This window comes from Mauremys reevesii, linkage group 4, assembly GCF_016161935.1.
Source record: "Mauremys reevesii isolate NIE-2019 linkage group 4, ASM1616193v1, whole genome shotgun sequence".
In the NCBI taxonomy this organism is placed as follows: Eukaryota; Metazoa; Chordata; order Testudines; family Geoemydidae; genus Mauremys; species Mauremys reevesii.
Window position 1 is genome coordinate 44,307,259 of NC_052626.1, and position 13,959 is coordinate 44,321,217.

The 13,959-nt window shown below is 42.8% G+C and overlaps 1 protein-coding gene across 3 annotated transcripts in view; it reads right to left on the bottom strand.

Moving 5' to 3' along the window:
* Window positions 1-7,661, bottom strand: part of TTC6 (tetratricopeptide repeat domain 6) — a 137,184-nt gene extending 129,523 nt beyond the window's left edge. For 2 of the 3 annotated variants that reach the window (XM_039539076.1, XM_039539075.1), the window contains exons 1-2: window positions 7,530-7,661; window positions 5,725-6,911 (exon numbers count right to left, since the gene is read on the bottom strand). In XM_039539076.1, coding sequence (XP_039395010.1) covers window positions 5,725-6,891 — 1,167 coding nt within the window. In that variant the 5' untranslated portion in view covers window positions 6,892-6,911; window positions 7,530-7,661. The remainder of the gene's footprint in view (window positions 1-5,724; window positions 6,912-7,529) is intronic. The other variant, XM_039539077.1, reaches the window with a different exon arrangement.
* Window positions 7,662-13,959: the final 6,298 nt, after the last annotated feature.

The window sequence follows — 13,959 nt, forward strand, 5'->3', positions numbered from 1 at the left end:
TGAGTCCACATACAGGGGTGGGGTAGTTGTAGGGGCACCCCCTAGAATTGCATGCAGCTCCTGATAGAAGTGGCATGTCTGGGAGTCTGACCCGTTTGCCTCTTTGGTTTTTTGGTAGGCTTGCCTGAGCTCCTTAAGTTTCATGCGGCACTGCTGTGGGTCCTTGTTATAGCCTCTGTTCTTCATGCCCTTGGAAATTTTTTCAAATATTTTGGCATTTCGTCTTTTGGAACGGAGTTCTGATAGCACGGATTCATCTCCCCATACAGCAATCAGAGTCAGTACCTCCCATTCGGTCCATGCTGGAGCTCTTTTGCGATTCTGGGACTCCATGGTCACCTGTGCTGATGAGCTCTGCATGGTCACCTGTGCTGATCAACTTGCCATGCTGGCCAAACAGGAAATAAAATTCAAAAGTTCGCAGGGCTTTTCCTGTCTACCTGACCAGTGCATCTGAATTGAAAGTGCTGTCCAGAGCGGTCACAATGGAACACTCTTGGAAGCTCCCGGAGACCAATACCGTCAAATTGCATCCACACTACCCCCAAATTCGATCTGGCAATGTCAATTTCAGCACTAATCCCCTCGTTGGGGAGGAGTACAGAAATCAATTTTAAGAGCCCTTTAAGTCGACAAAAATGGCTTCATCGTGTGGATGGGTGCAGGGTTAAATCAATCTAACGCTGCTAAATTCGACCTAAACTCATAGTGTAGACCAGGGCTTGGAGTAATACAGCCCCAACAGTGAACTTTTCCACTCCAAATTGATTTGGACGGATGGGGGAGCACTTCCCCATACGGTGAGTCCTCCTCCCCGCAGCTGAGGAGCAATGGGAGCAAGAAGCAGGGGAGGATGCTGAGCTTCCTGCAGCTGGGGGAGGTTTCTGGGCATGGGTCTGATGCAGCCCCAGCCACTCCTTGCAGGGGAAGAAGTCCCATTCTCTCCTGCCTCCCGCCCAGCCAGGATTAACACCTGATCCTGGGTCAGGATAGGAGCCACTGGCTGGGATGTTCCCAGCCCTGTGTTGATTTACCTCTCCACTGGCTGCTCCAGGTGCCTGAAATGATGTACCTGCACAGCTAGGGAGTGGTGTGTGACTGCTCTTGCAGCTTCCCTTTCAGAAAGTCATTTTTCTATGGGGAAGCAAAGAAATCTGCAGGGGCCATTAATTCTGCGCAGAATTCCCCCAAGAGTATGTTTCACAGGCCACCAACAGCACACAGGACCTGCATACTAAGGATGAGGGAAACAGTAATAAGAACATGTAAAAGCAGCAAAGAGTCCTGTGGCACCTTATAGACTAACAGAAGTTTTGGAGCATGAGCTTTCGTGGGTGAATACCCACTTCATTGGATGCATGCATAAGAACATGTGTTTATATAGAACATCTCTTTGCATAACTAAATTATTTGGAGCTGATTAGGGTTTTTTTTTTTAAAGAAGATTTAAGCAAATAATTTAAACATCAGAGGTCCCTAGACCATCATCACCAGGCACACCAGGCAATTTTCCATAGCATCATGACAGACATGTATTGAAGAGAAATTTGGAGGAAAGTGTAGTGGCTTACCACACTATTTCAGGGACAGTTTACCATGCATACGGGTTGCATGGAAGACTGTGTGATGTTGCTTGTGAAGCAAGTGAATAATTGGCCAATGTAGTATAAAGAACAGCATTATTAGTAGAGCAGAGGACATGGGGCGCTAACACAATAAAGTACAAATACAGATAAGAAGGATGGGTCTAAACTGAGAAGAGCCTTAACAAGTCTGGAACTTCTGAAGGTGAAGCCAGTGGAAGGACTCAAAGAGCAGGGTGATGTGTTCAGACATATGGGTCAGGAAGATGACCTTAGCAGCAGTATTTTGAATATACCTCAGGGAAGCGAGGGTGAATGTCAAGAAGATCAGAGAAAAGGAGGTTGCAATTGTCAAGATGGGCAAGAATAAGAGCCTAAACAACAGTGAAAAGACTGGATTTTAGAGATGTTATAGACATTTGGACACAGTATGAAATGGATGCTCATATTTGCATTTCAAAATAATGTTACCATTCCTTTAGCATTTAAACAAAAAAGCAAAAGCAGTAGAAGAATGAAGAAAAGTAAGGACATCAGTTCCACGACAACAAATAGCCCTGGTAATCAAACTTGTAATGAAAAAAACATTATGTTTCTTTTACAGAAGAACAGTGAGGAGCCAAGTAGGAGCCGAGTCCACAAATCTACTCTAACTAGAAAATAAGGAAGCTGCGAAGAGTCTGACCTTCCTTCTTAAAGGCCTGATCCAAATCCAATTCATATCAATGAAAAGACTCCCTTATCTTCAATGGGAGTTGAATTGGTCCACAAGGAAACAGTGAAAAAGAGAAAGTTTAAAATATCTGCATATAGTCTCTGTTTGTATGAAACTGTTCTCACTTTACCAGCAAGCAATATATGAAAGGTGGTTAATTGGTGGGAAATGCATGCTGTCAATTTCAGCATTGCCGCTTAAGCTTGCAGGTATAGCTATCTTATACCTTCCACAAGAATTCCTTCTCAATTAATGGTGAACCATACATAGATCTATCCAAGAAGTATAAGTCATTTATGTCTGAACTATAATTTAAACCTCAACTAGAACATAAAGAATGTAAATAGCAAACATTAAAATAACATAAATAGCATGAATGGATGTAAATGTCAAAGGGAAACAGAGTTGGTCAACAGTGACTAACCCTTATCAACTCACTTCTGAAGCACAGTAAGGGCAGGTCTACAGTGGGGGGGGGGATCGATCTAAGATACGCAACTTCAGCTACGTGAATAGCGTAGCTGAAGTCGAAGTACCTTAGTTCGAATTACTTACCGTCCTCACGGCGCGGGATCGACATCCGCGGCTCCCCATGTCAACTCCGCTACCGCCGTTCACGTTGGTGGAGTTCTGGAGTCGACAAGAGCGTGTTCAGGGATCGATATATCGAGTCTAGATGAGACGCGATATATCGATCCCCGATAAATCGATTGCTACCCGCCGATCTGGCCGGTAGTGAAGACTAGTGTGTGACTAGCCAAACTGTTAAGCATAATGGAGAAGATCTCAACAGGCCATCACTCTGACATGGACTCACAGTACCCAGAGACAGACACACACACACATAATTTTAAAAGATAAAAGTATATTTGGTGTTGGGTTGATACTGTTCATTACACAGTTCTTGTTTAATAACAATATTTGCATGCTCAAATTTTTGTGGTAATTTTACCAAGATTTTTATTTTACTAACAAAATGGGTTTTCTTCCATCCATATACCCCAGAAGGTTATTTGGACCGCCGAAGAATTATTGTACTGAAAAAAATAAAGATGATCAGCTGCAGGCTGTTAAATGCTGAACAAAAGCAAAACATTTCTGCAATGAATATAAACTCCCTCTCACAGTAACTTGGTAACTCAGTATATTAAGAGTTAGCAAGCACTGACAATCAGATTAAAATTATAATTTAAATTCTACTTCTCAACAAAACATGATGGGAACTATTATTCATAACAACTGTAGTTCCCCTTGAGGAATCCAAAGAAAACATGGTTGACGGGTCATGTCCCACTGCTGGACTGGCATACCTTTCCCTGGATAACAAGTGTCTTTTTAAGGGTGCTGGGTAAATTGTGGTCAACCTTGTAACAGTACACTAAGCTATCAACATTAAGTAGCCAATGCCAATCAAGAATAAGATAAGAAGGGAAAAATATGTAAATAAATAAAATCTCATTTAATTACAACAGCTTGTTTTCATTTCAATAAATATATTTCTTGGATATTTCCATTTCATCTAAAAGAACAAATTTCATAACTTGTTTGTAAAGACGAGGACTAAAACTCAGCAATATATATTAGATAAGCTATGCATAACAGATTAAAATAATTGATAAATTCTTCATCTTGTTTTAAAAGTCACTTCAGTTGAGAAAATACATGCTGCAACTGCCTTTAACTTTACATAACTTAATCACCAATTGTTAGAGCAGCAATCACCCTTGTTAAGGATCAGATCTTCTAGATGATGAAAATGCTAAAGAACAACCAGACCTGCAAAGACTCTCCTCCATTTTAGATTTTTTTTAACCTGAACCTGTCAATGAAAAGTTTTAAGTGAAAGGAATTCAAGATTACTGTACAGATTTTAAAAAGTGCTCTCCACCTAGCAACTCCCACTGAAAACAATGGAGAATCTCTCCTCCCCACCTCAAACTGGGGACTGAGCTTTGTTAAAAACTTGGCCACTTATTTAGGTGCCTAAATGGGAACTATAGGTTGTTGGGCCCTTTTGAAAATTGGGTCTAAGACGTGTAGTTCTTATAAATAGGTGACAAAAAGTACCATAGCATAAAACTAATAATAATTGTTCATGCAAATTGAACAGGAAATCACAATGGGATGTGCTCACATATATTACTGTTTATAACTGAAGTTCGGTTAATATACACAATTATTGTAGCTGTCCTAATTTTTGCATTTAATCAAACTACATGATGTTGGTTATCTCAAGTGAATGTAATGATCATAATTGCATTCCGTAGGGAATGATGTTCTCTACCTAGCCATAACATGCATACAGTCACACAGCTCCACTAATTTGCCTCACCTTGTTCTAAACAGGGCTGGCTCCAGGCACCAGCATTCCAAGCTGGTGCTTGGGGCGGCAATCTGCAACGGGCGGCAGTCCCCCTTGTTTTGCCCCCAAGCAGCGTGCCGAATTGCCGCCGCAGGCGGCGGGGGCAGTCCGTGTGCCCTTAGGGCGCCAGGCGCGTTTCCGCGGCGGCTTCAGCTAAACATAGAAGCTGCCACCGAATTGCCGCCACCGCGGAAACGCGCCTGCCGCCCTAAGGGCACACGGACTGCCCCTGCCACCTGTGGCGGCAATTCGGCGCACTGCTTGGGGTGGCAAAAACTGTAGAGCCGGCCCTGGTTCTAAAGCAACCACCTTTGCATGAAAGAGTAGTTCAGTCTCCCTGCCCATTCCTGGGCACTGGATTCTATGTGATCACCTGACCGCTTGGAAATGGAATAAGATCTTCTTTCATCAACTTATTTCACACAGGCCTAAGAGCCATCTGACAGTAATATCTACTGTCCTGTTTAGGAACTGAATCAGTAATCGCCAAGTAAAAGGCTCCGTATCCAATTAACAGTCTTCTGAAGCATTTTTTTAATGCTTGATGCCTTATTGTAGTCTTTTACTGTAAACACTACCACATTAGATGAGAGGAATCTCTAACACCACATTAATAAATCTAACAGTAACATATTAACAATTTTACTGTGATTTCACAATACTAAGCAATAACTCAAAACTGACACCCTTAATATTGTTAGCTTATAAATACATTTAACACTTCTGTTAATCTGTCAATATCAAGCATATCCCTTTAAAGGGGAAACAGAAAAACCATCTAGATTATAAGCAATGTAATATGGCCAGTGTCCAAAAAGAGGCCCTTAAATGAAGTTATATTTTAACTGGTTTTAATATTGGCTTGATTTTACTTTTAAAGGACACTGCAAATTGACAGTAAGAAACAATGAAGGAAGTTCTATGACACTTCAGTGTTTTTATCCATTTGTTTTGTCTGGCCTCTGTGTTATAACACATTGTAGGATCTGAAAAACAAATATACAACTTTTCTAAAAGTAATATTTACTTAACAGAAAATATTGCTCTTGTTCTGGTTCACCTACTTCCATTTTTATGCTGTAGTTCCGGCCAAGAACACTCTCCAGGAGTTCTTTGATCATCTGGTCTGAGGGAGACTGAAAAGTAGACTGCAGAGAAGCAATTATTTCATCAATAGACCTTGCAACCACTCTCACAGGCAACTTTGGTGTGGAAGTAAGCTCTTCTGGTTTGCTCTGCTGGAAGTTCTCCTCATATATTTTTGAAGTGTCTGGTCTAGTTATGTCTCTAGTCTCTTCCAACTGCTCTGAAGCAGACCTCACACTTGGATGGCTGCAGGAGACACTGCTTCTTTTACTCAGTACTCTTCCCAGCTCAACAACTGAATCTTGTTGACTTGCTTTTGAAAGTTCTCTGCATACAATTTTTTTATCTTTTTTCCTAATAACTTTTTTCTTTTTAGAAGCCTTTTCACTTGAATCAGAATCTGTAGAACTAGATTCATCACTTTCTTTACTGTCATTGCTAGCTTCTTCAGTTCTATTTGTTTTTACAGTCTGAACGTTTATTTTTAGAGAATGGGCTTTGCTCTGCACTTTTCTAGTATCTTTGACTTTCTGTAACTGAATGGGGGTGTTATAAGTTACTAGTCTTGGACGAAGAATAAGTTTGCGATATTTAGGCTTCCGAGGTGGTGCTGGTTGTTTTAACATAGTGATTTTTTTAGTGGTACCTGCTAAAGATGCTATTACTGGCATCTTTACACTTGTACTTTCATGACTACAACTACTATTTTCCATATTTATTTTTTCAGAGTAACTTTTCTGATTTTTGTCAGCATTGTCCTCTTTTACAGAAGATTTATTTCTTTGAGTCATCATACTGAGATCATGAGTTTGTTTTTTCATGTCTCTTACTTCAGGAGAGAGCCTTACTTTTCTGTGAATTTCAGAACTGCCAATGAATTCATTGGGGACATTTTTATTTATATTAATGATAGGCTTATGTGAACTCTCTGACCTCTGAAGATGATACTGCTCTAACTGATGGGACTGATCTGATGTTAAATCTTCCAGTAAGGGCTGAGTGCTCACATTTGTATGAGCAGTAGCTACTGCTTGTTTGAATTTAAGAAAATCCTGCCGAGATTCCTTGCATATAATCTCACGCTCCTTAATCATATTTAGTTCTTCTAGATAACTTAGTCCAAAGTGCTCATGTTTTCTAGCCATTTCCTCTTAATGTATGTGGCCTGTAAAGCAAAACAGAAATGTGTTTATGTATGTTATATACAAGCATAGACCCCAAGCCTGCAAAGACTTGTGCACATGCTTAACTTTATGCAATGCGCTTAGTTCCATTCATTTCAACAGGACTGCTCACAGTATGTACAGTTAAACACGTCTGACCAGCCACTAGCACTTTATCTACAGCAACTCCAGCCATTGCTGCCACTGCTAGAAATTTTGTGTAGAGAGGCCTAAAAACGAGAGTCCTAAACGCAAAAAAAACAGGTGGAGCCTTCACTTGCAATAATAAATGATCCCCTCCAGAAATATCCTACTCTCTCCCATCAAAGAAAAAGATCCCCCTAAAGAAACCTCCCTTTAAAAGAGTAGCTGGAAAAGATACAGCCCCAGAGGAAACCAGCTACCCCCAAAGAGATACAACCTGACCTCCCCAACATGAAATATACCACCCAAGTCCCCCAGATGGGACCCCTCCTAAGCACGCACCCAGCCCCCAAATGTCCCCCGGCCCGCCCCAAGACACCCCCGTACCCCGCTGTCCCCACCAAAGGACGCGCCCGCAGGCTAAACGACAGCCCGTGGCGCTGAAGGGTCAGCGAGGCCCCAGACCGAGCTCTCACCTGCCCCCGGGGAGACAGCTGGGCACAGCCTGCGTCCCCGGGCTGGAGGGCAGGGAGAGCCCCAGCCACAGCCCTTCCCGCGGGGCGGCGGCTCTGCCCACACACAGGGCCGGGACGGGGGGCGGGGGGACGCGCTCGGGAACCTAGCAACAGACCCGCTCGGCTCGGTGCGTGCGGCCCGGCGGGAGAAGAGTGGGACCCGCGGGGCGCCTGCTCCCCGAGAGCGCCCCCTGCAGCCGGGGAGGGTCCAGCGCCGCGCGCCTTACGGGGGCGATGGAGGGCGGAGGGGGGGATGCTCCAGCCCTGCCCGCATTAACCTCCCCCGGCCCCGGCTGCATTTCCCCGGCGGTAGCTGTGCCGGTCTCAGCGGGGATGCAAAAGGCGAAGCAGCTCCCGCTGATGAGATCCAGGCTTCAGCGAGTAGCGCGGGGTACCGGTGCCGGACTCACTGCGGAGCGGGTCCAGCTCCTCCAGCAGTCGGTGCAGCTGCACCCGCTTAGGCCAGCCCCCAATATGGCCCCTGCTCTGCTAATCTCGGGGTCACCCGACGAAGGGGGACACTTGGCTTCGAGGCAGGCGGAGCGGTCTGGACACCGGGCTGCGTGAGGAGTGTCTCCTCCCCAGCCCCGCGCGGGGACGCAATGGGAAACCTTGTAGCTGCGATCCAGCGGTGGGAACTTTCCCCTGAGGTTACCCGCTGGCTGAGGGGCAGCGACCAGGGTCGGATGTCTCCCACCCACGAGAGCAAGCAACCTTCAGTCTAATCCTGGATTTTCCTTCAGCCTCTTTTCATCTCTGTATAAAGAAAACTCTGTTGCGCGTTGGATGATGATGCGCACTGGCTCCATGACATTTCTACTCTGAGACTGACTGTCAAAATGGCATTCATGGGGTTTCATATTTATTACCTCTCAGAGACTTCCAGATAAAGTCCAAATACCTCTTTCTAACTGCCAGCCCTGCAAACTCAGCCTGGAGCTGAAGGTTAAACTTGGCTCTTTCTGGCTCATTCTTCAGCAGCAATAAAGTTTCGATCACTGGAATTTAACTAAAACGGTGGCTGGGGACCCGTGGGACAGAACAGAATCCAGTCCTGCTCCCAGAACTGTTTCCACTTTGCAGTGCTAACCGGAGTCAAAAGTAGAGAAAACAGTTATGAATGGGAGCCTTCCTTGTGCCTGTGGTTGTGGATAATAACCTAGTTACCTATCCATAGAGGTACCCACTATACCTGATATAGCTAAGATCTGAGAGTTCCATGTTAACACTAATCCTTTTGGAGATTTCTGATTTGGGAGGATGGGGATCCCTTCCTTAAAATAATCACACCCAATGCAATAGCAAAACCTTTTAGATACTTATCCAAACTGAACCTGGGTATCTCTGAGGCTGGCCCATCATTGATGTAAATGGTCTTCGCCACCAAGGTTTATATATCATTCAAAATGAAAGAAGAGCAATATTTCTCACAAGAGAACCCAAAAGACAGAACCCAGAGAAAGAACAGAGACAGATTAATGAATTTGAACACTTATGCCCTTCCATTTTCTTTTGATAGTCCATCTAAGCCCAGAAAATGTCTTGTTATTTTCAGGAAGATGTTTACCCCCAAGATGGAAAATGATTCTCTCCTCTCTAAGAGGGTTTGTCATCATTCACTGCATTCAGCTTTAAGGTAGGAGGGGAAAGAAACCAACAAGAAGTTCCAAAGAAACTGCCTCAGCAAGTGTTGTTTCTTTCAAGCTAGAAGAATCATAGATGAAATATTTCTGGTTCACAACATCCGGGAGACAGGCATCAGGTGCTTGGTGATGAATCCACTTAATTCAGAGACACTCAAACCCAAGTGACAGATACAAAGCAGAATCCCTTCCCTTCCATTTTTTATGCTTATTCCTTCTATTTTCACTTAATGTGCAAACTATTTGGAAGGCTCTCAACCTAGTGGTTTTGCTATGTACTACAGTGCTTACCCCCATTAATATTTATGTACAAAACAAACCAGGTTGCTGGGTAACCCAGAGGTGAAGGTCAGTGTGTGTTACAGGTCCTCCCTGTGCTGGATCAACAGAGGATTTGAGTTTACTAAGGCCCCAGCTACAGAGCTCTTTAGCCCAACCTCTAGAGATTTACACTTCCAGATCAGTTCAGTCTCTAGTGTTGGCCAAGATGGTGGCCATCACAAATGCATTAGAAAAATATACAAAGCAAAGCCCCACATAATTTACCATAATCTGAATTTAGGTGAAGGGTTTAGTACTCTCCACTCCCTTGAGAGGCAGAAATTCCATTGCACTCTAACAAGATTCTAATTAACTGACTTCTACCTTATTGTGCTGCTCCAAGCGCCAAATTTCTGAAGTTCAGCTAATTCACTGGCTTGTATACCCTGCACCTGCTTTTCCTTTAATAGTCCTTTATTAATTTCTCCCTTTAAAATAATCTCCTGATATTAAACATACCAGATAATACCCCGGGGGGGGGGGGGATCCACAGTCCAGTTATCCCTGGCCTCCTGGTGCTCTGCAGCATCAACATATAAGCAGGCAAGTGTCCCACTTTTGTGACATAGAGCCACAGTTGCAATTTGCCAGGATCACAGAATCATAGAATTCAAGATCAGAAGGGACCATTATGATCATCTAGTCTGACCTCCTGCAAGATGCAGGCCAATCTTCCCTAGACTCTCCAGCAAACCCTCTGGAAAAGGTTACATCATACCAGGCACATAATTTGACCTATTGACTAAGCCCGTTATCCTATCATACCATCCTCCATAAACTTATCTTAATTAATTAATCAAAAAGGCTCCCTGATGGTTAGAAACCTTCGTAATAATTTCAAGCCTGAATTTCCTGACTGAGTTTTATATTCCCTCTGATATATTTAAAGAGTAAATCATATCTCCTCTTATCCTTTTTTTGGTTAAAGGCCTTCCATTCCTCGGATCATCTAGTGGCCCCTCTTTTGTACCTGTTCTAGTTGAATTTCAACCAGGACTCTATAACTAAAGTTCTTGTTAGACATCCCTAAATGCATAACCTACACTTCTCACTATGAATTTCATCCTGTTACTACTAATCAGTTTTACAAGGTCATAAATCGTTCCCAGGTCAGCAATAAATAGAGATATATGAGATCCATGACTTTGCATACTACAGATGTTAGACTAACAGGCCGTCGCCTTTTGAAAAATTAGCCCCTAGTCTCAGATGCACTATTGATTATCCTCCCATTACTTGATGAAGGAATTCATTAGCTATCACGTCTAGGAAAAGCTGAGCCCTATTTATTATACTTGCATTTGTTTGGAAGTTAAAGTCCCCATGATCAAGCAGTTCCCAATCACTATCCTGGATGAGGCTCTGGTAGTTTTCTTCCCAGTGTGACCATTGCCCAAACAGACTCCGTTGTGTCATGCAGCGCTAGTTATCTCATTTACATTTTTACCTCATATTTGATATATACAGTACTCCCCACCTTTACCTTGCATCGGTCTTTTCTAAACAGCACATACCCTTCCTTCCATACCTGTCAGTCATCCTTGTGGCTGCAGCAAATTTGCATACCTGTTTGCATAATATAGTCATGTCTATGGATTGTCGCTATAAATCGATGCTTTTATTTCACCTCGTCATGGTCCCCAAACATCTGTCTGATAATAATGAACTTTTGTGATAAGTTACTTGCACCAGATTCAAACTAGTGACCCAAGTGGTGAAAAGGCAGTGAAAAGCACAGAACCAATATTATGATGGTTTTTATATGGTAAGTATCTTTTCAGATTATTCTGCTTCTGACTGTATAGCCTTGAGAAGCCTTTTCTACCTATTTGTGTTCCTATAGCTCAAGGGAGTAACAAATGTATTTCTTCCAAATAGTTCAAGTTAGACTAAGCGAGAAGGTAGATTTTTACTTTTTTCAGGCAACAAAGGATGTGTGAAAGCACAGAGAACATGAGCCTGTCACATTACACCCAGGATTACTGGAAGGGCTCCTACTAGCAAGGTAAGTGATTAAAGCTTTAAGAACTTTTGCTTGCTCTGGGGAGCATGACTTCAGCATGGAGTAGTCTATCAGTGTAGGGTGCCCTCTGCAGCCCATTATTTTTCTATGTACCGTACTTTGTTTCCCTTTCTCCCCAATACACTCATTAACAAATAGCTATTTGTTTTATGTTGCAGTAACCTAGTTAATCATTCAAGACATCATGCTACTATTCTGCACAATAGGAATGCAAGCAAAAGTTGATAGAGATTGCTTTCTTCGTTGAGGTAAGACTCATTAGCTGAGCCATATAGTTGGGATTCTAGGAAGCAGCTCAGTCCCAAACTAACCTAATGGTAAATAATAAATCAGCATCTCACTTTATCTTTGATAGTTCTCTGCAGGAGTCACTGTGGGGGATGGAAGAGAGGGCACTGAACATGAAGAGGTATTTGCATCAGGAAGCTTTAGGAAGATGGCACTGAATGGAAAGAGGTATTTGCATCAGGAAGTTTCAGGAAGGAGGGAAAAACCTTAGAGATTGCTTCTTCCAGGTCAGGGTTGTAATACAATGGTGGAGCACTACAGGAAAATTAGCATTCTATGCTGTCCATCCTGTATCTGTTCCGTTCTCGGGACTGATTCCAGCAAAACTGGGATCCCCTTTAATAGTATTCGTTTGGGCTGCAGAAAGGCCCAAGATTTATTTTGCATATGTTTTCCCCTTATTCCACCTGGCCTCAATGCCATGCAAGCTAGCTGGGGTCAGCACCCATGGCACCGAGGATGGAAAGATGAAAACGAGCATTGCAAAACATTTGTAGGGCTAATGTCAAGTTAAATAGCAAATATCATTTAGTTTCCTTTGTGAGTAGGGCTGTCCTCAGAGGCTAGTCCAAAAGGCAGCGCTGCCAATTTATCACCTAGTGATTTACTTGAATTCCAGACACTACCGTGTCTGCTTTTCATGGACTAACTCCAGAAGAAAGAGGGCTGTTGGGATGTCATCAGCATGATATTATGTACATATTGGGCTGTTACTTTCTGTCTTCTGTTTCAGTTATATTAGGGTTGTCCCTTATCCTCTAGGCAGATAGTGCCATTACCAAGGTGAAAAGCAGAAGGGACAGGGGACAACCCTGTGTTGACACCCTTCTAAGCTCTGTTTTTTATGCCATTGATTTTAATAGTATCAAAATGTTCTGTCTACACAAATTTAATCCAATGTCTAAAACTAGATCTCGGTCTAAATTTAAGAGCTGTATATAGGCTCACTGAGCCTGGTTGAAAGTATCCAAAGGAGATTGTTCTGGGGAGGATCACTTATATATGACATAGATAAAAGTGAGGAAAAAACTACGATTAAAATAAAATGTTAAGAGAGATAAATTTGCAGGGAATGGGAAAACGTATGCCAAGATGTAAAAGAACAAGTGGTGTTACAACTAATTGATAACAGTGGGAGTTCTGCATGTGGAATGACAAGGATAGAAGCTGACCTACTGTGAGCAGTTTAGGAAAAATATGAATGGTCGGCTCTCAGCTGTCAACTGTGATTTCATCAGGTCCAGGTGTTTCCTCTAGGGTGACCAGAGGGCAAGTGTGAAAAATCGGGACACGGGGTGGGGGGTAATAGGTGCCTATATAAGAAAAAGCCCCCAAAATCAGGACTGTCCCTATAAAACTGGGACATTTGGTCACCCTAGTTTCCTCTCACTTTCATTTCTGAGAGCACCTTGCCTTTCTTCGTCTGCTTAAGGGTGGCCATGCTACCTTTGCTATTTGCCAGTCTGAGATTACCCTGCAGTGCAAGCCCAACAAGATGATCACTGAAAGAACTCTACCAGAGAAAACATATGTTCATGGACATGAAACAGTGAATAAGAATGAACCCTGGAATAAAAAAAATAATGGAAATGACTGGTAGGGGATTCAGAGCTGTCAGGAGCATCTTTAGAAATTGAGACACAATGAGACAAATAAGATTCTTCAGCTTCTGACTTTCAGCTGAAGAGAAGGAATTTACCTAAGGAGCAGAGAGATGAAAATTAACCAAATGCACTGAGCAGCAGATACAGATAGTGCTGAGACCCTTGATGTAACAGATTCTAGGAACAGCTAAGAGAAAATGCAGAACAAATGCCTGGATTAAGAGCCTGGCAAAAGTCAGAGGTGTAATGGAAAAAAAAACAAGAAAAGTTAGTAATAGTATTGAGCAGGACATTTATCTTATGGCTACGACTGCAACTGGGGACTGAACTGATCCATTGATTCATTTCAAGGGGAATAAAGACAAAAGGCTATGAAAAGTACAGGTCTGTTGAAATAAAAACATATAAAACAATAACACAGATGAGTCTCACTGAGACAGGGAGAAGTAAAATAATGCTGCAAATAGCTTTCTCCATGCCTTGGATTAATATAGCTGCTGAAGATATTGCAG